The following is a 26,659-nucleotide window of genomic DNA, read 5'->3' as shown; positions in this document are numbered from 1 at the left end:
TCACCTTGAGTTTGAGGCCAGTCTGGGTTGCATAATAAATTCAAGGCCAGCCTGAACTACACAGTGAAACCTCTCAAGGGAAAAAAAAAAGTCAATTGTATGAAATCTTAAATCTTTGTTTCCATGTTACTTTTTACCATACAGATTCCTGAGCAGTTTGGCCCCATACGGACAGTGGCTGAGGGCAAGGGCAATGTCATCTTGATAGGCACAACTAGAAACTTTGTCCTGCAAGGCACTTTGTCAGGGGACTTCACACCCATCACTCAGGTATTGTCAGCTTGGCAAATGCCAAACTCTTACACCCTGCCATTAATGCAGATGTCTGTGAGCATGGGAAGGGCGGCTGGCCCCGGAGTTTCCCAGTGGGATGACCTACTTCAGAGCTACATTTTGTCATGATTAAGCTGGGGAGGAAGAAGCTGATGAGACCATCTTTCAGACCTGATGTTGGCTCCTCTGTGTCCGTGGGATCTCAGAGTCCCTGTGTCTTGGCTCTTTTGTAGGGTCACACTGATGAACTCTGGGGGCTGGCCATCCATGCCTCCAAACCTCAGTTCTTGACCTGTGGACATGACAAGCATGCCACTCTCTGGGATGCTGTGGGTCACCGGCCTGTCTGGGACAAAATCATAGAGGTAAACGTGCACGCTCCCTTCCTGGTTTCCTTATAAAACTTACCTGGGATGGATTTGTGCATGAAATTAACAGTGATAAGGAGTTGTTTAAGAGCAATGTTTTACCTTTTAATAATCACCTTCTTTTTAAGGATGCCTCCAGTGTTCTCACTCATATCGTTCTGCTTCACCATTGAGCTTCCTCAACAGCAAGTTAGAGTTTCCAAGCAGGTGATCAGAATTCCTGAGAGGGGCTTTAGCTGACCCAGGTGCTGAGGAAGCCTGGCGAAGAGCCCGTGTTCTGTGATGACATATCTAACAGAGCTGTGAGCTACACTGAGGACACGGTGTCACTTACCCCTCTGTGGAGTTTGGTGGCCGAGATAAAGCACTTGTATTGAACTTTGCAGGGGAAACACAGATTTCCTATCAGAGTCTCCCGTCCCTTCCCCAGCGGAGACCAGACTGGCATGCCTGTGCTGCTGGCTCGTCAGGCTGTGAATGTGTCGTATCATCCTTCCTTCTTACAGCTCTTCTGCCGGTTGAAGAATTTTAGTTTTGCTCTGACTGTTCACCAGGAAAGTGGGGAACAGAGAGGCTGAGTTGCTTGTCAAGGTCACTAAGTTAGTAAGTGGGGGATGGCTCCGTGTTTAAGTGTGCATCCTGTTCTGCAGAGGACTGTGTTCAGTTCCCAGCCCCCACAGGCCCACTCACAACCATCTGGAACTCCAGTGCCAGGGGATTTAACGCCTTGATCTGGCCTCTGGGGGCATCAGGGTGCACTTATATACATGCAGACAAAACACTTACAACAACAACAACAATAATAATAAGTGGCAAGTTGCCCAGCTCTGACTGACTCCTAAACCCAGCCTGTGTTCTATCACACTGTAGTGAAACACTGTAGTGAAACACTCCATTGGTTACTTGTCTCCTGGTAACTCACACACCCATATAAGGAACCGGCCTTCTTGCAGTGCCCGGGATTGTGCATTTATTCCTGCAAAGCTGCTGGTATTTGCAAGGGCCTGGGCCTGGGTCTGGACTGTCACAGGGTGCTGCTCACTGCCCCAGCTGAGCCCCAGGGTTGAGGGTCTGAAGGGTAAGCATTCCCACTGCATCGAGGGAGGGCAGCCCTCCTGCAGTCCCGTGAGCGTGGCCACCAACTGAAAACCCTGACACCCCACCACTCTGCCCTCACCAGGCAGTTAACTAATTGCTCTGGCCTAACATAACTTTTGGAGCAGGGCTGGAACCCACAGCCCTGCAGTGTCCTCGACCCTCTGCCCACCATCCCCGATGGATAAAGAACCCTTAGCCTCTCCACCTCCTTATGAAAAGAGTTGTGTGGTTCAGGAGAGCTGTTTTATAGAAACAGCTTGTCGGGGAGCAGGTCAAGGGACCCCGAGTTCTGTTTGCAGTGTCAGCAGCACCAGTTTAATGAGGATGGCTGCTTTTGGAATCAGCTGAAGATGGTGTGACTGGTATCGAGTCTGTCTGCTCTGTGGTTTCAGTTGATCTGGTAGCACCTCTGTGCCTCCGATGTCCACTCCTGCCCTGGTGGTGGTGGTGGTGGTGTTCCCAGACAGATGGCACCCACTATTTGACCAACTTTCCACTGAGCCCGGGGGGTCAGTGAGACACACCAGCTATGGCCCAGAAGAAGAGCATTTATCTGTCTGCCTTTTGAGACTCCTGTGGATAGGACAGACTATAAGACCACAGAGAGATTCGGCCAGGACAGGCCTGCACTGCGGTTGCAGTCTAAATCCCAGCGCATTTCCTCTGGGGAGCAAGGAGGCTTTACAGAGCAGGGTAGCCCGGGAAGCGAACTGCACGGGTGGGTTTTGTGCTGACCTGCTGTGTCTGGCTGTCTATTTACACTTCCTTTAAAATATTTTAGGATCCAGCTCAGTCTTCTGGTTTTCATCCTTCAGGGTCTGTGGTTGCGGTCGGGACACTGACTGGGAGGTAAGCCCCGCCCCCACCCCACCCCACCCCACCCCTCGCACAGCCTGTGCTGTCAGAGTCCGGGAGAGCAGCTAGAAGTCTCAGCCTCCCCAGAGGCCTGGCAGGTGCAGGCCAGCTTTGGCAGCATCTTTTCTGTTCCGGTCATTTACTGAGAATTAAGTCAAGACTCAAAAAGTGAAACCGAGCCCTTCCCATTTGAAACCTTGAGGAAAGCCATGGGTCTGTTTGCGTGTTTCTTCCCCAGCTCCACCCCTCACCCTACTCCATCTGCCTCTAACTCTGGAGAGCTCCTGGGAGCCTGCCCGAGAGTAGTGGTTCTCAACTTGGGGGTCGCGACCCCTGAACTCTTTGGAAGATACAGATATTTACATTATTACTCATAACAGCAGCAATATTGCACTTATAAAGTAGCAACAGAATAATTTTATGGTTGGGATCGCCACAACCTGAGGAACTGTACTAAAGGATCACAGCATTAGGAAGCTTGAGAACCACTGATCCAGAGCCTGTGGCAGAAATGGGCAAGAAAACTGAGGAGCGAAGCCTGCTTTCCCAGCTAGAGAAGCTTTCAACTCTGTAGAAAGTGCCCAGATCCTGGGCCTCGCGTCCAACTCAGCTTCCTCTCCCAGCTCCTCTGACACTCTAGGCAGTAGATCTGTGCTCACTCCCTGGCTTCCCCATAAGCAGCAGTGCATCTATGGGCCACTTGTATAAACTCTCTGACTGTCTTTTTGATCTGTACGTTATGGTAAAGCCACCAACACCGGTGACTGAAAGAACCGTGTACACAGGGACATCTGCTGAGCTGGCTAGCCGGTGATGGCAGTGGCTGGTATTATTGTTTGGCAGGGTTTGGCTGTGTTTCCGTTTTGTTTGACTCAGTAGAGCAGTCTGCCCTCAGGGATGTGGTCCAAGACCCCTGCTGGATGTCTAAAGATGTTGTTACAGAACCTCGTATAACCTAGCTCTTTCCTCTCATCCACTCCCGTGATAATACTTCACGGCGTAATGTGGCTCACGTGAGCGGTGAATGACAGTGACCAATAATCAGATGGGTCTGTTGAGACTGTAGAGGTTCTGTGCACATGGTTTTGTCTCAAAGGGTCTAGTTGTGATGAACTCACCCTCCCCCAATGATGGAATAAAATGATTCGGTTCCTCACAGAGAAGAAATGAAGCAAATAGTGTCCTCAGAACAGATACAATGTAAAACTTACGATTCTTTTTCCGAAATTTTCCATTCAATGTTTTCAAGCCTGGGGTTGAAAAGGACAATAAAATCATCGAGAGTAAAACCCTGCATGAGGAAGGCTGAGTCTGTTATAGCCCCAGCTGTATAGTCTTAGATGTTCCCGCCCATCATCCTTTCCTAAAAGCATACTACTCTGATTTTGTTTTTATACCTGTGGGTTTATAAAGAAAACTACTCACACGTCATAGCAAAGGTGTCTTAAGAGTCCTTCTGCAGAATGCTTGCAGGGAAGGGACTGGAGAGATGGTTCAACAGTTAAAACCCACATCAGGCAGCTCACGGCCATCTGTAACTCCATCTCCAGGGGGAGTCTGGCACCCTCTGCTGGCCATTCCTGGTACTACATGTGTATACCCCCCCCCCCCACACACACACACAGGGACCCTCTTTGAGACATCAGAGTTTTAATTCAGTAGACCCTTCCCTCTGACTGGCTGGCCACCCGGCAGACATCGCCATCACTTACCTACTGACAGGGAGGTGACAACATTCAGAATTGAAGTATCCTAGGATGAAATAGATGACACCTGCGACCTAATCCTACACTCTGTCTCCTCCTCCCACATCTTTGGTCCCAGGACCAAATACTCAGCTAAAAGCAACGTACAGGTTTCCTGAAGGCCCCCTGGGTACCCAGATAGTTAGATCCCGAACATAGACAGGACGGCAGGATCTCTGCATCTGTCATCCAGGTCTGAAACCACAGCAGCCAGACCACAGCCAAGGGCCTGGGAACTCCATCACTCTGATGCTTAACGCACCTTGCTCCCTGGCCTTAGGAGAAGCACTAATTAATCCTGGCATAGTGGGGAGCATCGGGGGTCGAACTGTTGTACCCCTCAACTCTCTACCCACACTCTGGGGTCCTCCTCCTCATCCTCATCCTGGGCTGGAGCTCTGGGGCAGCCACCTCATGCTCGTGACTCTCTGCTGCACCTCTGACCACAGGCCCTGGTGCCAGCTTTTGCTGGACTTCCTGCCCAAGGCAGAGCAAACAAGATCTCGAGAGAGGCTTCTGTGCTAAGTTCTGAAGGGTTTCTGGTGGTTGTCAGGGTGTTGCTCCTTTCCCAAGGGAAGGCTGGCATGGAGGGAGGGAATTTCCTCGAGTAAGAGCTGAGTGCGTTTGGGACAGCCTTGTGTTTTTACGGATGCCTCACTGTGTGTCTCACGTTTACCACAGGTGGTTTGTGTTCGACACGGAAACAAAGGACTTGGTCACCGTCCACACCGACGGAAACGAGCAGCTGTCCGTGATGCGTTATTCACCAGGTCAGATACAACTCTCACTTTCCACAAAGAGTGCCGCTCTGCACACGGGACAAGAGGACAACTCCTCCAAGGGGGACTCAGCTTAAGCATGCGTAACATAGCTGTGTTTGTAGCGTTCGCTGCCCTCCCTCGGGTCACGGGGCAACTGTGTTTTAATTTTGTATGAAAAAAATCTCTCTCTATCTCTTCCCCTCTCCCCTCACTCTCTTCCCACCCACCTTTAATTTTTTGAGACAGGGTTTTTCTGTGTAGCCTTATTTGTCCTGGAACTCACTTTGTAGACCAGGCTGACCTTGAACTCACAGAAATCCTCCTGCCTCTGCCTCCCAAGTGCTGGGATTAAAGGTGTGTGCCACCACCTCCTGGCTTATGTTACAGAAAATCTTAAACAGAATTAAACAGTGTGTCAGGGTGAGACCCCCCTCCACCCTATCAGCAGGTTTTGAAGTGATCACTCTCTTGCCTTCACGTCCTTCCAAGATGCGTGCCATTTACCCAGTACAGATGTGTAGTTCAGAGGTTCATGGGGGCTGGGGAGATGGCTCGGTCCATAAAGCATGGGCCATGCAAGCATGAGTCCAGATGGTCAATTTCCCAGACCTGTCTGGTATTTATTCTTCTAGATATTATGATTGTGGATGAAATTTTTCTGAATTTTATTTTCAGATGGTTACTAGTATATTGAAATAAAATTGAATTTTGCATATGGCTCTTTTATATAGGTTCCCTTTACTAAACTCTCTAATGAGTTTTAAAGAGGTGGGGTATCATATGTATACGTATGTATGTGTGCTTTCTATATATACATGTGTGGCTTGTATGTATTTGTGTGCATGGTTTGTGTATATATGTGTGGTGTGTGTAGTTTGTGTGTCATATATGTATGTGTGTCTATGTACATGTGTGTGGTTTGTATATATGTGTATGTGTGTATGGATAGTGTGTGTGTATGTGTTGTGTTTGTGTGTGGAATGTGTGTGTATGCACATGTGTGGTCTATGTATGTATGTTTGATTTATGTATGTGTGTGTGTGTATAATTCTTCAGGATTTTTCTTATACAGTGTGATATCATCTGTGAATAAGTTTGCCTTCTCTTTGGATCTAGATGCTTTACTTCTCCTTCACTGCATAGCTGGTTCCTCCAGTAAAATATTGACCAGAGTAGCCAGGGTGGTCTCTTGTTTTTCTCTCAGTCTTTCATCTTTAGGGACAGAGATACCATTTGTAGGGAGAGCATTCTCTTCTGTCCTGATTGCTCTCTGCATAAGAAGTGTTGAGATTTGTCAAATGCTTTTCTATTTATGGAGAATGTAAGAAAAAATGAGTTGGGCATGGTGGTGCACATCTTTAATACCCCAACACATGGGAGGTAGAGACAGGACGTTCTCTGTGAGTTCAAGGCCAGTCTGATCTACAAAGAGAGTTCCAGAACATCCAGGGCTATACAGTGAGACCTTGTCTTGAAAAACAAACAAACAAACATGGAGTGTAGGAAGAGTTTTCTTGTCCTGGTAGCAGTTTCCCAAATAAACAACACAGACTTAATATTACTTATATATGCTCAACCAATAGCTCAGACTTATTACTAGCTAACTCTTACGTTTTAAATTAACCCATATTCCTTATTTGTAGTGATGAGGAGAGCAGGTCTGTTTTTCATCCCACCCTGCTCCCGCATGGCTAGTTTTACACCTGAAATAACAGTACACAAATTGTATTCATGTAAACACTGCCTGGCCCCTTAGCTCTAGCCTCTTACTGGCTAACTCTCACATCTTGATTAACCCATTTCTATTAATGTGTATTGCCACTTGACTATGGCTTACCGGCATGAGTCTAACCACTGTCTGTCTTGGGTAGGAGAAGCATGGCGTCTGCCTGACTCTGCTTTCTTTCTCCCAGAATTCTGTTCTGTCTACTCTGCCTATCTAAGCTGCTGTCCTATCAAAAGACCAAGGCAGTTTCTTTATTAACCAATGAAAGTAACACATAGACAGATGACCCTCCTACATCACTAATTTACACTCTGCCACGTGACAGTACCTTTATTAGCACGGCACATTCATCTCCTGCTCCCTCTGCATCTGGCTGGCGACTCCTGACTCTGCCCTTCCTTTTTCTATCACTCTCGGTTTTCCTACCTAACTATCCTATTCAGCGATTGGTCAGTACAAGAGAGTATCATCCTGCAACCCGTCTTCCTCAAAAGTTGCTCATGTGAGCAAGCCTGTGTTTCCATTTCTTCTCTATTATCCCAATGGCAGTCCCTGGAGCTTTCCTCTGGGTAATACTGCCTTCCCTCCTCCCATCACAAACTGCCCGCTGCATGTGAGTGCCCTGGGCCAGCCAGCCATCTGGAGTCAGTGCTCCCTGTCAACCCGATGGTTTTGACAAATCAGGCAGCACACTACTGAGAAGCTCTAAAAGCAGGTGACCATGTGTTCTCTGACAGAGGATTGTGGGAGAGAAAAGATGGCACTAATGTCTAGAAGGCCGCAGAGAAGCCCAGGAGCAGCACCTGGGCAGTGGACAAAGGCTTTGGGGAGTGGCTGTCCTAGTCAGTGCTATTGCTGTGAAGAGACGCCATGACCAACGCACTGCTTAGATGAGAAAGAATTTAATTGGCTGGCTTACAGTGCCAGGGTTTAGTCCATTGCCATTACGGTAGGGAGCATGGCAAGCAGGCAGCACTGGAGCAATACTGAGAGCCACATCCTGATTTATAGGTAAGAGAAAGACTGAGACTGACTGGCTAGGTCTAGCATGAGCTTTTTGAAATCTCAAACTATCCACAGTGACACACTTTCTCCAAGAAGACCAGACTTCCTAATCCTAATCCTTTCAAATAGTGTCAAACCCTAGTCACTGAGCCTTGAAATCTGAGTTGATGTGAGCCATTCTTTGTTTGTTTGTTTGTTTGTTTGAGACAGTGTTTCTCTGTGTAGCCCTGACTGTCCTGGAACTCACTCTGTAGACCAGGCTGGCCTCAAACTCATAGAGATCCACCTGCTTCTGCCTCCTGAGTGTGGGGATTAAAAGTGTGTGCCACCACCACCCGGCTATGGGAGCCATTCTTAATTCAAACCACCACAGTGGCCTCAGCTACCAGAACTGACATTTGAACCCAGGCAGCCATGAAACACATGACAGGTGAAGGTGCTTATTGCTAAGCCTGGCCATCTGAGTTGGATCCCTAGGGAGCAAACTAACTCCCTATGAATTGTCTTCTGATCTCTACTTATGCAGTGTGGCGTGTGCGCACACACACATACACACATGTGTACGCACACACACATGTGCACACACACATACACACACATACACACACACAATACACCCTGGGTCACAACTAACTCCCTATGAGTTGTCTTCTGATCTCTACTCATGCAGTGTGGCATGTGCACACACACACATACACGTGTACATACACACACATGTGCACACACACACACATACACCCTGGGCCACAACTAACTCCCTATGAATTGTCTTCTGATCTCTACTCATGCAGTGTGGCACGTGCACACACACATGTATGCATGCACACACACACACACGTGCACGTACATACACCCTGGGCCACTATGGTTTTAATATGGGATTGGCAACCCCTGCCTCCTAATGTTTATTCGGGTTCCTGTGGGAAGAGTTTAGACAGCACTGGCCCACAGCCACCGCTCAGAAAGTGGTTGTTACTGTGGTTGTCAGCGTAGAGCGCTGTGGTCATGACCAGATGGGTGTCAGGACAGGGACACTGGATCTTCTGAAGTTCCCTGGCCCTATTTGGAGCCAGCAGTGTGGGCACTCTGTCGAGGATCCCAGCCTCTGTAGTATGCTTTCTTTCCCCCTCTCCAGCAAATATGCTTGCCCCCTCCTTTGGGCTTCCTGACTGCTTAGGCTGCTTCAATCTTGCCCTCCTCCACATTTTGCTAGAGCGTCCTAAAATACCATTTTCTGGTGGTCGCAGTCCATGCCACCCTGTGTTATCCTTCTATGGGGAGAGAACTGACCTTCCGGGCAAAGCGATGGTGTGTGCCAGTGGTGCCAGGGACTTCCTAGTGAGCCTGACTGAGGACTTCAGGGCAGCCTACACGTGTGTAAGAAAATGGCTCCCAAAGGGAGTGGCACTAGTAGGAGGCGTGGCCTGTTGGAGTAGGTGTGGCCTTATTGGAGGAAGTATTTCCCTGTGGGGATGGGCTTTGAAGTTCTTATGAGGCAGTTCACTTCCTGTTGCCTGCCAATCAAGATGTAGGACTCTCAGGGCCAGCACCATGTCCCACCAGGATGATAATGGGCTGAACCTCTGAAACTATAAGCCACCCCATTAAATGTTTTCCTTTGTAAGAGTTGCTGTGGTCATGGTGTCTCTTCACAGCGACAGAAACCCCAACTAAGACAGCATGCTCTGTGGGCAGGGATGGATGATCAGTAGGAGCAGGACTTGCCTGCAGGCTGGCTGGCTGGAGGAACCCATCATCCCTCACTCCTTCCTCAGCGCCCTCTCAACCACTTGAGGTCACTACTCTGCTGTCGTTCCCTTGTCTTTCCTGCTGGCCCTGCTCAGGACACGCTGGCATTTCTGGACTAGTCTTTAGATCCTGTTTCTTCCTGGTGGGTCTTAGGGTCTCCCCCATCATCAACTTTGGCTGTTTGTTGGCCAGCTACAGGGAGGACTCTGCCACCCTTACCGAAAGCTCCTTGCTTGGCACCAGCCCTGCAGCCCAGCATCCTAGACTTCCTTGACATAGGCAGTGAACCCACTGAGGTGGAGCCTCGGGAGGATACAAGGACTCCTTCTAGGGCCCAGGCCCTATGAGGAAGGCTGTGGCTGCAGAGGCCCAGTCTCAGACAACCAGGGCTGAAAAACTGGGTCTCCACCCTGCAAAGGTGGGGAAGGGGACAGCCAGGGAAGGGTTATATACAATTTATAGGATTATATTTCAGGGGCCAGAGAGAACTCAGTGTTTAAGAGGACTAGCTGCTCTTGCAAAGGATCTGAGTTCAGCCGGGCGGTGGTGGCGCACGCCTTTAATCCCAGCACTCGGGAGGCAGAGGCAGGCGGATCTCTGTGAGTTCGAGGCCAGCCTGGTCTACAAGAGCTAGTTCCAGGGCAGGAACCAAAAAGCTACAGAGAAACCCTGTCTCGAAAAATCCAAAAAAAAAAAAAAAAAAAAGGATCTGAGTTCAGTTCCCAGCACCCACATGGCAATTTATAACTACCTGTAACTCCAGTTCCAAGGGTTCTGACGCTCCCTTCTGGCCTCCTCAGGTACTGCATGTACATGGGGCACATACCTACTACATTCATGTGGACAAAATACACATACACATAAAATAAAAATAAAGATTTCAAATTTTACTTTAAAAATTTGAAAAAAGGATTTTATAAACTTTTACTCGACTCTATACTTTTTTGGGGGGAGGGGTTCGAGACAGGGTTTCTCTCTAGCTTTTGGAGCCTGTCCTGGAACTAGCTCTTGTAGACCAGGCTGGCCTCGAACTCACAGAGATCCGCCTGTCTCTGCCTCCCGAGTGCTGGGATTAAAGGCGTGCACCACCACCACCCAGCAGACTCTATACTTATACTTATATACTAATTCTATGGGTATTTTTCAAACAAGAACTTTGAAAGGTTTATAGGATGCATTGAAAAGCAATGTGTTGGGCTGGAGAGATGGCTCAGTGGTTAAGAGCACTGGCTCCTCTTCCCAGCAACTACATGGTGGCTCACAACCATCTGTAATGAGATCTGGTGCCCTCCTCTGGTGTGTGGACATACATGGAGGGAGGATGTTGTATACATAATAAATAAATAAATCTTTTTTTTAAAAAAAGAAAGAAAAGCAATGTATCTCCCTTTGATAGTTCGTTAATTGGGCTGCTCGGTTCAGCTCTATGGTGGCAAGTGCCCTTTTCTCTTGTGATGAATAACACAGTGACTTTAACACAGTGACTTCACATTCATAATCTATCCTGTTTCTGCAGATGGGAATTTCTTAGCAATAGGCTCTCACGACAACTGCATCTACATTTACGGAGTTGGCGACAACGGGAGGAGATACACAAGAGTCGGCAAGTGCTCTGTACGTTTTTCCGTTTCCTGGGGGTGCTTACGTGGTCATTTCATGACGGTGGCGTGGTGTCTTCCCCATTCTGAAAGGCACGAGGGACTTACCCAGTGTTCTCCCCAGGGCCATTCCAGCTTCATCACCCACCTCGACTGGTCCGTGAACTCACAGTTCCTGGTGTCCAATTCTGGGGACTACGAAATCCTTTACTGTGAGTAGCGGGCAGCAGGGTTGTCTGGGTTTGGATGACTCAGGACACTCGCTCTGAGACTCCCACAGGCCTGTGTGGGACGAGGCCCTCTCCATCCCTCAGTGTCTTCTGTGAGGTGGGGCCTGACATTGGATTGGGTTGATTGGGAGGGATCTTGTTCCCCACCCTGGGGAAGAAGTGAGCCCCATGTGGAGGTCCTGGAGGTGGGTGAATGTCACAGTGTGGCTGGCCTTGGTGAAAGTACCCTCCCAAGCAGGCAGAGACCACGAAGTCCCTCCCACTTGGGTGGATAAAAGCCCCGGGGCCCTTTTCCTTTCTTAGGCTGGTCCCTGTGCTTAGTCAGTACCTGGGAGGAGGAAGGATGCCAACAGCAGCCTTTGCTCTCAGCAAAATGGAGGGGGCCGTGGGATATGACAGTGTTCAGGTCTCCACCCGTAGAACGTTCCTTCAAATGCACACTGCTGTTTGCCCACACGTTCTCATGATCCACAGTGATTTCTGGCACTTTGAAAGTTCTTGGCCCCTTTTATGAATAAAGAAATCAGGGTTCAAATGCAGGTGAGGGGCCTACAGCCAGGGGTAGGGAAGAAGTTACTCCCCTGAGCCTGTTGCCTGCTTGGTAAGGAGCCTGGGAAAGGCAGAGAAGAGAGGCAGCCAGTTCCAGGAGGGAGCCCTTCCTCCACGGGTCCTGCCTCACACAGGTGCACAAGAAGGCAGTTGCTTGTAGTATGGGCCTGAGTCTAGAACCTACCCAGACAGATGAGCCTGGAGGCCTTGGCACCTGCTGAGACTGGTCTCCATGAACTTCCACCCCTGCCTCAGAGCTGAAGAGGCTAAGAGATGCGCATGAGCATGTGCATGCATGTGTATATGTGCGCGTGTGTGTTGTGTGTCTGTGTGTTGTGTGTGTGTGTCTGTGTGTGTTGTGTGTCTGTGTGTGTTGTGTATCTGTGTGTGTCTGTGTGTGGTGTGTGTGTGTACATGCTGGAAGAGGGCTGAACAGTCTAGAAGCAAGGCAGGGTTCAGGCCTGCCATGAGGACACTGCCATGTGGTGGCTGGGGACCAGAGACTGGCCACAGATGGGAAAAGCCATGCTGGTGGTGGGGAGCAAAAGAGGGTGTCTCAGAGAAAGACACTGAACCCTGAAAGGCAGCCTCTCCTAAAGCCCAGATTTGCGCTCCTTCCCTGGCAAACTGACAGCTGTGCACCACTGCTCCCAGGGCTGGGAGGAGGTTCTTCCCAGATGGGGCGTGGCTCCGAGGACCCTGCCTGGCCCCAGGGAGGGCGGGGGCCCTTGGCTGAAAAATCACAAGGCTGTTTACTTCTTCCAGGGGTCCCATCTGCCTGTAAGCAAGTTGTGAGTGTGGAAACCACAAGGGACATCGAGTGGGCCACCTACACCTGCACCTTGGGATTCCATGTCTTTGGTAGGGGTCCACAGATGTCATTGACTTTGAACATGGAAAATGTGTTCTAACGTATGAGATCACACCACCTCAAATCTTTCTTTAAGAATTTATATATTTTTAATTGCTTATGGGTATGAATGTTTTGTCTGCGTGCATGACTATGCACCATGTGTGTGCGGTGCCAGTGGAAGCCAGAAGAGGGCGTCAGATCCCCTTGGAACTAGAGTTACTGATAGTCGTTAGCGGACATGTAGGTGCTGGGAATCGAACCCAGGCCCTGAACCACTGAGCCATCGTTCCAGCCTCACCACCTTCAGTCTTGTCCATCTTCTCTATCACTGCTTTGGGCCATGATACACACTCTCTCATCTCCCAGGCTCAGGCCATGTGAGAAGGCTGAGGGAGGAATTGACCCAAAAGCACAGGCTGGTCCTCCTACAGTGATTACATGGATGTTGTACCTATATGAACCATGTAACACTTGATTCATTTGCCACTTGTTAGGATTATTATATTCTTTGATCCTTAGCATAAAATTTTCACTTCCTTCAAAGCTCATCTTAGCCTAACATGAGTCGCTACAATCTGAGAAGCTGGAAGCCAGCAGACTGATAAGACTTCGTAAGTCCCTTCAGTGCGGCTACTCTGTTTCCTGATGTTGAGTGTCAAGCCCTCTAGGTTTACACCAGGGCTGCTTGCTGGGAAGCTGGTACTCAGCGCCCTCACATGTAAAGTTTTCAACCAAAAGTCTCTCCCTGGAAACAGTGCCCCTACCATCCAGGTACCCCTGCAATCTCAAGAACCTACAATGGAAAACCGCCTCTTCATAACCAGGGCAGTTGGTACTCTGCCATTGCGCCCAGACGGGCCCCAACGGAGGCAGGTAGCTCAGCAAAGCTGTAGGGAAGGATGCAGAGCTTCTCAAGGCTGGCCCAGGCTAGACTGGACCAGGAAGCAGAGAGAAGCAGGAGCTGGAAATGAGCATCCTCCTCGCCCTGGATTCTAGAGCCCAGGCTGAAGGTGGTTTTCTTTTTGTGATGTGCTGGTGACCAGGTCCTGTGTGCTGTGGGTCTGGGGTCTCCAGTGATGTCTGTGCTCTGTTTCAGGAGTGTGGCCAGAGGGCTCTGACGGAACAGACATCAACGCCATCTGCCGGGCCCACGAGAAAAAGCTCCTGTGCACAGGCGATGACTTTGGCAAAGTGCACCTCTTCTCCTACCCTTGCTCACAGTTCAGGGTAAGGCCTTAGCCACTCACACTCTTCCTCAGGGCTGGCACTGTGCTCTGACCTGTTGGAAATGAACTGTGGGTCAGGGCTGCCAGCATGACCCAACTAATCTGCTGCCTGAGCACATCTGGGGTTCCCCTCTGCCCTCGGAGCAACCTCAACCCAGATGTGGTCACAAAACTCTCTCTATCTGGTATGTCTACTTCTGCAGCTATATGGAACCCCAACATACCACACACACATACACACACATACATACACACACACACACACACACACACACACACACACCACTCCATCCCTGCTGAACTGACCATGCCTGTGCCTAGATTGCTTTCCTGGGCCTTGGTGAATCTGAACATCCTTCAGCCAGAAGACCCTATCCCTCACCCCAGCAACTGCCTAGTCCCACCCTAGGGTTGGCTTATACCTGGTGCATCCTCTGGTATTGACTTACTTGATTTCAAGTGTATCATGTGTTTGCCTCTGTCCTGGAGGATTAGTTCTACACCATTCTTGAGTCCTGCACATGAAGCAGGTGCACAGACAAGAGCAGCTTAAATCGGGGGAGTAAGGGAGTTATGGACTGATCTCAAATGCAAGCATTCCTGATGCCCGTTACCTCCATCTAAGCTTTCCTCCTTGCCATATTTTTCCAGGCTCCAAGCCACATCTACGGTGGACACAGCAGCCATGTCACCAACGTCGACTTCCTCTGTGAAGACAGCCACCTTATCTCCACGGGTGGGAAAGACACGAGCATCATGCAGTGGCGGGTCATTTAGTCCCCAGGGGAGCTCTGGGAGCAGATGGCACCCGAGGAGACAGACTCACGTTCCGCTTGGTCACTGTGATTTCTGTTTTGTCTACAAACTCTTACAAACCTCAGGAAAATTGTCCCTCTACCGGTTACCTTAGTTGGGGAGCCAGCGAGTGTCACACCAGATAAGCGGTTTCGTGTCCGCTTTTGTTATATAAGACGGGACAGAATGCATGTTGGGTAAAGAAAGTTCCCAAGGTTTACATGGCAGTGGCATCAACGGAAGGGACTGGTGTGTCCTTATAGTCACTTTTCTATGAACTCTTCAGAATGGTCACAGAATGCCTTTTAAAATATTGTATATTGTCTTCACTGCTTCACCTTGCTAGGTCGGATATTTATAATGAAGTACCGAACTGCGGTCATTGATTAATTGCTCCTAAAAGGATAAATCACATAACTGAATCAGGAATGCAAATACCAGACTTTCCTTGGTCATGTAACTAAGATCTCACTAACCCCTCCCTTTGGGAGGCTGGCAAGAAAGGGAATGTGTACTCTCTGAATAAACGGTTTCCACTACAGAACCCTTGGGCTCCAGTGGGCTGTATCGGTGCTTCCACACTCTGGACAGACTGTCCTTCCCGGGGCACAGCCAGTTTCTCAGCACCTCCACAAACTTCACCCCCGCCACCCATCTCTGTTTGTGTGCCCTGATTAATGGTGAGACATTTAGCCACCGCCCTGTATATTAATGGCATGATACAGTATTGTCCTTGTATAGGGTTTAGTAACTCACGATAAAATGCCCAAGGCTGGGCCTCACTGTGCGTGCTTTGGACATTGTCCGCTTGTACCCAACGACCAAGTAGATCAAGTCTGAGAAGGACTGTCTTCAGTGTGGCAGCGGCCTGGGGAGTGCAGCAGCTCAGGGGCTCCCGGTGCTAAGGGCATCCCCCTTTCCCGACTCTCGTGCATGGACAGCGCGCATCATATGGACTAAGATTGTGCTCTGCCGAATAGGACATAGGTGGTCTAAATGCATCAAGAAAGCCTTACCCACTGTGTGACAGATTGAATTCATTGTTTACATTGGGGACTGCACCTCAGATTTCTAAACAGAAGAATCACAAAGAGCTAAGGACAAATGCTGAGATTTTTAACTCACTTAAGCAAACAAGCGAATTGAGTTACCCGAACTCTACCACACCGATGAAGGAAAACTTTGGAGGCATTTCCTTTGCCGTCTCTAGCCTGCTGTGAAAGGGCGGGGCACCAGGAAACAACGTGACTCAAGATGAAGCTGTTTGTATGAACCCTTATCAGATATATTCTATAATGAAATAAAATCTTAAACGTGGATTTCTTATTGACCTATGTTTCTGAAAGTGTATCAATTAAAGTATTTAAAGTTAGATATGACCCACACTGCACTGTGTTCCCACACAGAGGGCTCACTAGGTCCCTTGCAGATGGAGTTCTGCTCTGTGGACAGTATGGAAACCTTCATTAGATGGGACAACTCTAAAACATACTGGCAAAATGGTCACTTTGAGTTGATAGTTAAAGGACTAATTAGGTATCAAGGAAGGGAAACAGACCCACGACAAGTTGCATATTGGCTCCTTTGGTATTACCGTGGCCTGGCAGAAACCACTTCAGGGAGGGAGGACTTGGCTTAGATTATGGTGTCAGGGGCTGCAGGCCACTGTCACTTGAACCCAAGCATTTGGGGACAACGTCATGGTGAGGGGAACAGATTGGAGAAGCAACTTCGTTGTCTGATAATAGGAAACAGCAAGAAGGAAGGGACCAGAGATACCAGCCATCTAAGGACCTACCCTCAGCAGCTACTGCCTCTATTGATGCTGCACCTCCTCGAGTTTCCAGAACCTCCCACAATAGCACGTCAACCGGGACCATGCATTCAAAGCCTGTGGGTGACATGTCACACATAAACACATATAACAGCTTATAAGTCAAGAAGAAAGATGTATATACATGTGCTCATACTTAAGATGTGTACTTACAAAGTATTATTCTATATTTTATTAGTTATGAAGACAATGATAAGTTTTTATATATTTTAAGCCAACCATCACAACATTATTAAGTACATAGTATATAGTAATTATTTGTGAATAGTATCAAATAGCACTATCGCGGTGGTATTGTATTTAAATGGCCCAGTGTTAGATTTACAGGTAGTATTTGTTCATTATTCATATAGTACACAATAACAGCTTACCACTGCTCACTCCATCCTGGAGACAAGGAGCTGACTTGTCTCTCCTCGTATTCAGGAAACTGGAGAGAAGGATGTAATTAAGATTCTCTGTAACGCAGATATTAAAACAAATTTGTTTTCTAGGCTTAAAAAGCAAGTAGGTGTCTTAGCATCCGTAAGTTGAACACTGTAGCGGTATTTAGCTTCACTTTGAACTCGGAATTAAATTTAGTTAGCACTTCCTGGACAGCTCCTCTGTCAGATGCATTCCGCCACCTAGTGGCAAGACAGAAGAACACAGTCCGTCTTTTCCCTCAGCACCGTGGAGGACAGCACTCTCTCATTCCAGTGTGCTTGGTCTCTGCTGTGAGGAGTGTGTGCACAAGCGGAGGGCTCGGAAGAGCTTTCAAGGGTTCCTGAAAGAGCCTGACATTTCTCCAGTCTTCTGGAACCAGGAAAAGACTTCATGTTTAAGGAGTGGCTTCCTCCCTTGAGGGTCCCCCTTCTGAGGCTGAAGAGGGTGCTGTTGGCGGGAACCTAGGCACCGCTCTCTGGCTCTCTTGCTCTAAGGAGGGTCACTTCTATTCCAAGGACACGTTTGTGCCTCACGGCCAACACTAGGTTCATCTGGGCACATGGCTGAGAGTGTGTCTCTTTTGGCTTTGGAATTTTTGTCACGGTCCACAAATCCAGGGAACACATACCACGTTCCCCATGTGACTTGGAAGAAGACAGAAATGACCCCTGACCTTCCCTATAAAAGGAAGATGGTGTAATCACCAGAGCATCCCACACACACACTCTGAGAAATCCTCTTCCAAATTCTTTTAAAATATTTTAAAAACAATTTTTATTATAGTTATCTATTTAGTGGGAATGAGGGCAGGTGTGTGTACCATAGTGTACATGTGGATATCAAAGGACAGCTGGCCAGTTTGTCAGTTCTCTCTCTCTCTCTCTCTCTCTCTCTCTCTCTCTCTCTCTCTGTCTGTCTGTCTTTGGTTTTTCAAGACAAGATTTCTCTGTCTAGCAGTGTTGGATGACCTGGAACTCACTTTGTAGACCAGGCTGGCCTCAAACTCACAGAGATCTGCCTGCCTCTGCCTCCCGAGTGCTGGGATTAAAGTCCTGTCAGTTCTCTTTATTCCTGTGGGTTCTGGGGCTCGAACTTGGCTCGTTGGGCTTGACAGGAAGCACCTTTGTCCACTGAGCCATCTCTCTAGCCTATCTTTTTAAAATTTCTAATTCCTGACCTTGTATGTTCGTAATGTGCATGAGGGAGCCTAAGAGGCTAGGGGAGCCCTTTGTAACCTGTACCTTGACCTATGGAGTCTTTGAAGTACATTATCTATTAGCTCTTGACTCAAGGTTCAACACCTGCTTACATCACCAGCGCTGCTGTGACAAGCCTTAGGTGTATTCTGCATGCATCTGTGCAATGGGATTATATGTGTTCTGGATGGACACGGGTATTGCCAGCCCATCTCCCAGGATGGACCAGCAGCAGAAAGAGGTACCCTCTGTTCCACTTCCTTACCACATCCAGACATGTCTATTCAGTTTCAACAGCACAGCAACCCCCAGAAGAGTAAACTGGCTGTCTTTTCTGAAAATGAAGCAGCAGGCGGTTAGAGATCAGAAATGCTTTCTCAGGGTTTCTCCACGGCTGGTGGAGCAGAGATCAGGGAAGATGCCTCCACCCTCCCAATCCATGTCCTCCAGTTCTATGTGCGCCTTATCATCAGCCCCCACCGGAGACCATGCTAAGAGAAGGGTAGAAAGTACTGCATTCTGTGTGCAGTCTGCAGCGTGTAGAATGAGTGCCAGCCACCTAGCCTAGGTCTGGACCCATGTGACTAGAAAACTGGACATTTTCTCTCTCAACAGCGATGATTGGACCAGTACTCTGCACATACCATTCGGGTGAGTGCTCATATGGGACACATTTAATTATTGTGATGGTTAATGTTGATTATCAAGTTAATGGGATTTGGAATCACCATGGAAACAAATCTGTAACTGGAGGTTTCTCTCCTGTCTGTCAGTTCCCAGATAACCACTCTGAGTCTTAATATTAATTGCAAACTGGCCTATCAGCTCAGGCTTGTTATTAATGAGCTCTTACAACTTAAATTATCCCGTTTCTATTAATCTGTATATCACCATGTGCTCTGTGGCTTACCAGCAATGCTCTGGCATCTGACTCCTTCAGCGGCTGCTGGCATCTCTCCGACTGCCTTCTTTCTCTCTGTATCTCTGTTTGGATTTCCTGCCTAGCTATACTCTGCCCTGCCATAGACCAAAGCAGCTTCTTCACCAATGATAATGATTCCCCTACAGAGGGGAATACCACATTGCAAATCTCTGGTCATATTTATTAGGGATTATCTAGATTAGGTTAACTGAAGTAAGAAGATTCATTTTAACCACGAGTAGACTTTTCCACGGACTGGGAATCCCGAGCTTAGCAAGGGAGCTGAGCAGGTGGCCTTCTCTGCTCCCTGACGACAGATAGTGTGATGAGCCATCTCATGTTCTTGCCTGCCACGACTTCCGGCCCATAGTGAACTGAGCCCTTGAACAGTGGGTCATAATAAACCCTCCCTTCCTTAACTGGTGGCAGCGAGACAAGTAACAAATACATTCAGACAGGACTAACCTAAAAGAGACGAGAAAGGGAAGCGGGGGGCCCATCATTCCATTCTCACCTTCAGCTCTGGCTGGGAATGGACAGGCAGGTGAGGCTTTCCTGCTCTCCTGAGAGTTCCCATCAACTTCTTCTTCAGCAATGGAGCAGGTTCCTGGACAAGGGAAGACTGTCAGGGCCCGTGGGCCCCAACATAGAAAAATATTTTCCCTAACTGGACCAGTACGGAGGTGCGAGAAATAACCAGACACAGTTCACACAGTCATCACGAAAGGACATCTCAGGCTTCGTCTCTCCTAAAGATCTACCTGTGTTTATCATACAAAACACCTTTTATCCCCCAGGTAAACCTAGGTGGAAGCTCATTAATATTCTCTCTGGGGGGAGGGGGAGATGCGGGGCTAGGGAAACACCTGCACCTTAGTCACCAGCTTTGGCAAGCACCTCTCCCTGGGCGATCTACATTTTTAACATAGGAGAAAGGAGCCATACATCCTGGCCTTTGTTAGGTGGCTGTCTTACTTGTTTGGCAGGATTGCATCCACCTAGTGGTCAGTGAGCCTTCTGTAAATTACTTTATATGAAATATTGTCGCGTCCACCCTCGACCAGCAAGGAAAAACGCAACACCCGGAGCTCTTCTTGCAGGAGTTTTTAGGACTTTATTCACAGCAATCTATCTCCTCTTTCTCTTTCTCTCCCCGGGCAAACCCTCTCCCAGCCCTTAAGTAGGCATGGACTGCCAACCCCGAACTGCCAGGTGGGCACTGCCCATAGGTTCACGCATATGCAGGCAGCTGATAATCATTGCGTGATCATAGCATAGGTCAGACTTTAGCCATAGGAGTTGATTATACATCTCCATCAGTTGTGATTCCACACAGCTCGCTACAAAATATGGGCCCACAGAGGACTCAATCCTCTCTTCTTGTTGGTGAGTTACTATGGCAATAAGTGGGAGGGGCAGGAAACATAGAAGACCCTAGAAAGAATTCGGTGATATTTCTGCTTATAACATAGCAGACCAATCACTCCCCACTTCCCAAACCTGAACTAGGAAGTTGAATGTCTCCCTGCCATGGGAAGGTGATGTCACATGCTCTGTGATATTTTTGGACAAATGAGTTTACCAGAAGGCCCTCATATCATGGCTGCCGGAAAGGAGAGTGAGCTTGGCCCAGCATGCTGCCCAACTCCTCATGGGCCCCCGTCACTCCCACAGTGGTCCTCTGTTTCCCTGTGGTCTGTCTTACTCCAGTGTACACAGAAATGGCAGCCTTAGAAATAACATGTCTACTCCTTGTCTGCATTTGCAGCAAGTCAAGGGAGAAACCAGACATATCTTGTGACATTTGGGCTCTGAAGGTTACTCTATCCTCACCTCCAGTCATTGCTGGTTTGTACATGGCATTGGGCAATGAAAGCATCCTCAGAAACCGGTTTTCTCTCATCCTGGCGAGTCCTCTCCTGTTTACCTTCCTTCCCAGGCAGGGGAAGATCCAAGACTTAGGCATCAACAGAAAGCTGAAGGGGGGTAAGGGAGAATTCCCTGCATACTCAGGATAGTCAGATAGAAAGATGTGGGACTCAGGCTAGCCAAGCAGCCAGCACACGCTTTACCACCCTAGAGATGCCCTGACCTCTTTTGGCATGGCTACACTGAAACTGAGGGGCGGATAGTCTTGAGGAGTATCCCCAAAGTATTCTATAGACAACTGATGCCGGAGACTCCTAGTTTGAAAGGCGCTCAGAAGACTGTATTAGCTTACACCATAAGCCCAGAGTGAGTGCTGTGTCTGTCTGCCCACCCGTCTTTTTTCCTTTCTCTCTCCCTGCTGCCTTTCTTCCTCTGAGTTAGGGACACCCTCAGGCTAGGAGGCAATGGGAACTGTGATTGGAGATGGTAACAGAGACAGAACAGGCAGGTGAGCCTAGCACCTGCGTGACCTTGTCAGGGCAGTGGCAGAAAGAAAGCCTAAGCCTTGCAGTCGTCTGTGGGACACCTCAGACCCCGGGGCATTCCAACCCTCCAGTCTGTACTTACCTATGCAGTCAGCCCTGGAGAGCCAAGAGCACTGTCCCTGGGGAGACAGCTTCCTCCAGATCCCTTTTGCTAGCAACAGGGTTTTTGTTTTGCTTTATTTTTCTTATTTATTTGTTCTTTCTTTGTTTTTCAATACTGAGAATCTGGGACTCCAACTCAGGGTATAGCAATGCTAAGCAAGCACTCCCCACTGTGCTGCATCTGCCGCCCCCTCTCCTACAGATTAGAAGTAGATTTACCCCAACCTAAGCAAGCACTCCCCCACTGTGCTGCATCTGCAGCCCCCTCTCCTACAGATTAGAAGTAAATTTACCCAAGGTCAATGAGACCTTCTCAGGCAGTACCAACTGCCCTGTTTGCTTTTCTTTATAAAAGTACTGTGTCTTTAAATGATAAAATTGTACACTCTTATTATAGCAAACTCAAAAAGAGACTCAGCTGCTCCTGCTACCCCAAAATAGCACAATTGCTTTTAGTGTATGTTCTTCCTATATTTTCTATCAGTCAATTTTTAGATCTATTTCGCTGGTTGAAATTTTTGCTTGTTTCAAGCTATATAATTTTATATGTATTTCCCCATTATAGCTTGTTATAAATGTTATAAATGACTCGACTCGTGTACATAGTATGATGAGCGATACTCTCACACGATGATTATGATGATGGTGGTGACAATGACAGTAGTGATGGCGATGATGGCAGTAGTAATGGTGATGACATAATGGACCTGGTGATAAGGATGCTGTTGACAGTGATGATGACAGTGGGTGCAATGATGATGGCGATGATGGTGGTGATGATGCTAATGGCTATGGTAGTGATGCTGATGATAATAATGGTGGTGATGATAAAATGATGGTAGTGATGGCGATGATGGCAGTAGTAATGGTGATGACATAATGGACCTGGTGATAAGGATGCTGTTGACAGTGATGATGACAGTGGGTGCAATGATGATGGTGATGATGGTGGTGATGCTAATGGCTGTGGTAGTGATGCTGATGATAATAATGGTGGTGATGATAAGATGATGGTAGTGATGGTGATGATGACAACAATGAGGACCGATGATAATGGTGATGGTGATCTTAGTGATAACAATGATGAGAGTGGTGGTGCTGATGACAGTAATGAGAACTATGATGATGATGATGACGGCACTGATGGTGATAATGGCAATGTTGATGGTGGTGATGGTGATGGCATATGGCAATGCCACATAAATTTATTCAGAAGAATTTTGACCTTCTGTATTCTAATCTAAAGGAAGTCTACTCTAAGAGAGTCGTCTAAGAAGAATCTATTATAAAAAATAGAAGTAGAAGTCCTGACTGTTAGGAATATTTCCTAAGCGAGCTCTCTGACGACGCAAAAAATTCTTAATCAAGCCAAATTAAAAAATATCCAGGTTTAATGGGAGATCTGCGCTCTCGGGTGGCCCCGAGGGGAAAACTGGGAAGCCACAGCGACCCCCAGGAGGAAGAAAGGGAGACCACGTGTTCTTCTTTTGGGGGATCACTTAAGTACCCTGGGGAGTGGTCCTGACCCACCCCCAGGGAGGGGTCAGGACCTGGCCTGCTGGGATTTGAAGTCCAGACCAGGCCTGGGAGCTGGGATAGATGCGAGGGACTGGGGCCTGGGCTCCCAACCTAACATTGACCAGTGGCATTGTCTCTCTATGTTGAGCAGCACAGCAAATGTGTAATGAAAAGAAACGAGCAACTTTTGTCCCAGCCTTCTGCTGTAGTCTCAAAGAAGAGAAAAATTGTTTTTATGGCCTTGTTGACTCAGAATGCCACACAAAGCCACAAGTAGATGTTAACACACTCTATCTACACGTTGTTTCCAACATTGTGGGGTGTTTGCATTGCTTTCAGTTCCTTGATGCTCTCATGGCCTTAGACCCGCTCATGACAAATGCACACAGGCATGCATGCACACACATAAACAATTTTCTGAGTCAGGGACATGGATTGGTAACAAAGATAAATAGCGATCATGGATCATGGTATATTTGAGGTTATGTGTAAGCGTTACTTACATCGGAAGTCCAAAGTAGAGGCCGTTTAATCCTGAGCAGGTTGGATGTGCAGTGTGTAAGCGGAACGAGTGCATCGTATTAAACAATCTGTAACTCACTCAGCGGCCTCACATACTGAGTACCGTTCGCAGTTTTCACCGTCTTTCACCAGGCGCAAAGTTTCCCTACTATGAGGAATGCATTTTCCCCTGCAGGGCTCTGCTGTCCTCTTCTTGCTGTCCCACCTGGGCTATCACCTCAGCTCCCAAAACCCCAGGCACTTCTTCAGCCTTGGCAAGGCCAACATCCTCATCTTCAGCTGAACCTGCCTTCGTCTCTTCAAACCCAAATAGTTAGCACCCTGAGGATGTGCCCATGGGCTCACCCCTCTGGTGGCACAATCCGCCAAGTCCCAAACTGAATTAATCTACTCCCTTAGCCCTGGAGCCCTTCCTCCCTACCCTTGATCTGGAATGAAAGCATGCCTCTCAGCCCTCTTTTTGTCCCACTAACTGCCAATCACAGTGACTTGCAAGCAGTCACTCACTTCAGGCGCTACAGGGGGCTGTGCTCCTAGACCCCAACAACCTGAAGAAGTGACTGGTGATCACAATTGTCTCTTTCCTCCAAGAAAACCTTTCTGAAAGTCACACAGGAAAGAAGAAAAATTGTAACTCCCCTGACTCACGTTTCCAAGATCAACCTCACGGCTCTACCTTCCTAAGGCAAGCTGATTCCACCTCACAGGAAGCCATGGCATATGTCTCCACCAGGTGCCATGCCCGCCCTGGCTTGTGACTGCAGTTATCACTGCTGGTGCCACCGTGGCCTTGCTATTCCAGGTAGGCTAAGGAAGCTTTCTTACCTCTCAGCCTGACCAGCTCACAGTCCCTCACACCACCATGCCCCGGTTTGCTCAGGAGCTCTGGGTCACTCTCCAGCACCACGCTTCCCACCACAGCATGCTCTCTGTCACCACAAGGCCTTCAGATACCCATCATTCTTGTCACTCCTAACCAGTCATCATTTTCATAACCCAGCTCCACAGTCACATTCTGAGGGACGTGTGCCTTCGGTGCCAGCTCTAGCTTCTGGTTCCTCCTATGTCTCTCCTCTTGCCAATGCATTCCCCTCACCCCTCTGACTGGTTTCCAGACCCTGTCTGTAAGGTCAACATCACACCCACTCTGCCTGAGCCATCACCTAGCACAGTTGGTAGCACAGTACCGTCATGCTTGGTGAGCCTCAGTGAACACACAAATGGGCATTGGAGCTTGCTTGGCACCCCTCTTCCTAACAAGAAGACTGTAGTCAGAGCTTTGTCCCTTGGGCTGAGCTAAAAAAATCATGAGCATTTGTTTCTTGGGGACAAATGCCCAGGGATGGAGTCACCCAGTTAAAGGACAAGAATGCCTTGATGTCTTCTGACACAATTTGAAAAAAAAAAATCCAAAATTGCAGTGGCAATGTGGTAGGCTTCTTCTCTTTTAGCAAATGACTCCTTTATTCCCTTTAAAGTGTCTTCCTGGTGGAAGGTGTCCAGAGCTATTTTTTACCTAAAGGCTATAAACCTCCTCATGCTCCAGCACAGCGCCAGCGAGGGTGAGGAAGCTGTCTGTCAGCCTCGCCAGCCCTGGCCCCACTGGGCCCCGAGCCCTCACCTATTTCTAGGCCATTCGGAAAAAGTAAGTTATGTCCCAAACTAAGCTGTGGTTTGGGGAGAGGAGCTAAGTATTATGGGAAGTGTGAATGGCCCATGCTGTCTTTTCTATCAAAGGGCTAAATATAACAAAGGAAGCTCCGTCTTATTTGCAAGTGATGGTGGTGCACACCTTTAATCCCAGCACTCAGAAGGCAGAGGCAGCGGATCTTTGTGAGTTCGAGGCCAGCCTGGCCTACAGAGTGAGTTTCAGAACTGGCTCCTTAGCTACTGAGAAACCCTGTCTTGGAAAATAAACAAACAGAAAATATAAAGGAAGAAAAAGAAGGAAGGAAGGAAGGAAGGAAGGAAGGAAGGAAGGAAGGAAGGAAGGAGAAAAATTAGTAAAAATGCCAGCTGTCAATGTTTTGTTTTGTTTTTTTCTGAGATCAAAGTAAGTAAAACTTTACCCTCTCCAAAATACTTACTTGTGTGGTCACATTTTCTTGAGACCCTGGACTCATTTCTAACAGCAGCAGACATCTCTTTTCTGTTGTTTGCTTGTTTGTTTGAGTCAAGGTCTCAATACTTAGCTATCACTGTCCTGGATCTCACTGTGCAGACCAGGCTGGCCTTGAATTCAGAGATCTGTCTGCTTCTGCCCCTGAATGCTGGGATTAAAAGTGTGCACCACCATGCCCAACTTCGGTGAACGTCTTTAAATTTCTCAGAAATTAGGAATCAAAACCAAAGAACTGCAGGAGAATGTTAGGAGAAGTCAGAGCAGAGTGGGTGTGGGAGTCAGGGTCATCACACTTTCAAATGTTCCTCAAAGACACAGCTTCCTGAGTCTGTCTGTTTTACTTCTTAGGGACCTCAGAGGGCTGGAGGCGCACCATTTTGGGATGCTTCAAGGAGGCTATTTCCAATAAATAAAGTGACCCTCCTCCCCAATAAGGCCTCCTCCAGTAGCTGAGCCCCTGAACCCAGTGGAGAGATGGCAAATCTGCTGTGCCTCAGCAGCGCCCCCTATCTTCACTCCCTCTCAGGTCTTTGAGATTGAACTTGCCATTTGGGTCAGGATTTTGCCTGTTTTCTTTGCATTAGATCCTGGCCTCCTCCTCCTCCTCCTCCTCCTCCTCCTCCTCCTCCTCCTCCTCCTCCTCCTCCTCCTCCTCCTCCTCCTCCTCCTCCTCCTCCTCCTCCTCCTCCTCCTCCTCCTCCTCCTCCTCCTCCTCCTCCTCCTCCTCCTCCTCCTCCTCCTCCTCCTTCTTCTTCTTCTTCTTTTTTTTTTT

General features: G+C 48.3%; 1 protein-coding gene across 4 annotated transcripts in view; it reads left to right on the top strand.

Moving 5' to 3' along the window:
• Nucleotides 1–16,161, top strand: part of Eml1 (EMAP like 1) — a 159,805-nt gene extending 143,644 nt beyond the window's left edge. For all 4 annotated transcript variants that reach the window (XM_075948091.1, XM_075948090.1, XM_075948089.1 and 1 more), the window contains 9 exons: nt 145–270; nt 507–638; nt 2,521–2,588; nt 5,021–5,109; nt 11,097–11,194; nt 11,303–11,390; nt 12,723–12,818; nt 13,907–14,037; nt 14,688–16,161. In XM_075948091.1, coding sequence (XP_075804206.1) covers nt 145–270; nt 507–638; nt 2,521–2,588; nt 5,021–5,109; nt 11,097–11,194; nt 11,303–11,390; nt 12,723–12,818; nt 13,907–14,037; nt 14,688–14,813 — 954 coding nt within the window. In that variant the 3' untranslated portion in view covers nt 14,814–16,161. The remainder of the gene's footprint in view (nt 1–144; nt 271–506; nt 639–2,520; nt 2,589–5,020; nt 5,110–11,096; nt 11,195–11,302; nt 11,391–12,722; nt 12,819–13,906; nt 14,038–14,687) is intronic.
• Nucleotides 16,162–26,659: the final 10,498 nt, after the last annotated feature.

The sequence above is a fragment of the Microtus pennsylvanicus genome, chromosome 14 (genome assembly GCF_037038515.1).
Source record: "Microtus pennsylvanicus isolate mMicPen1 chromosome 14, mMicPen1.hap1, whole genome shotgun sequence".
NCBI classification, from domain to species: Eukaryota; Metazoa; Chordata; class Mammalia; order Rodentia; family Cricetidae; genus Microtus; species Microtus pennsylvanicus.
Note: the sequence above shows the minus strand (reverse complement) of the source record. Positions and strands in the feature narration are given on the sequence as shown.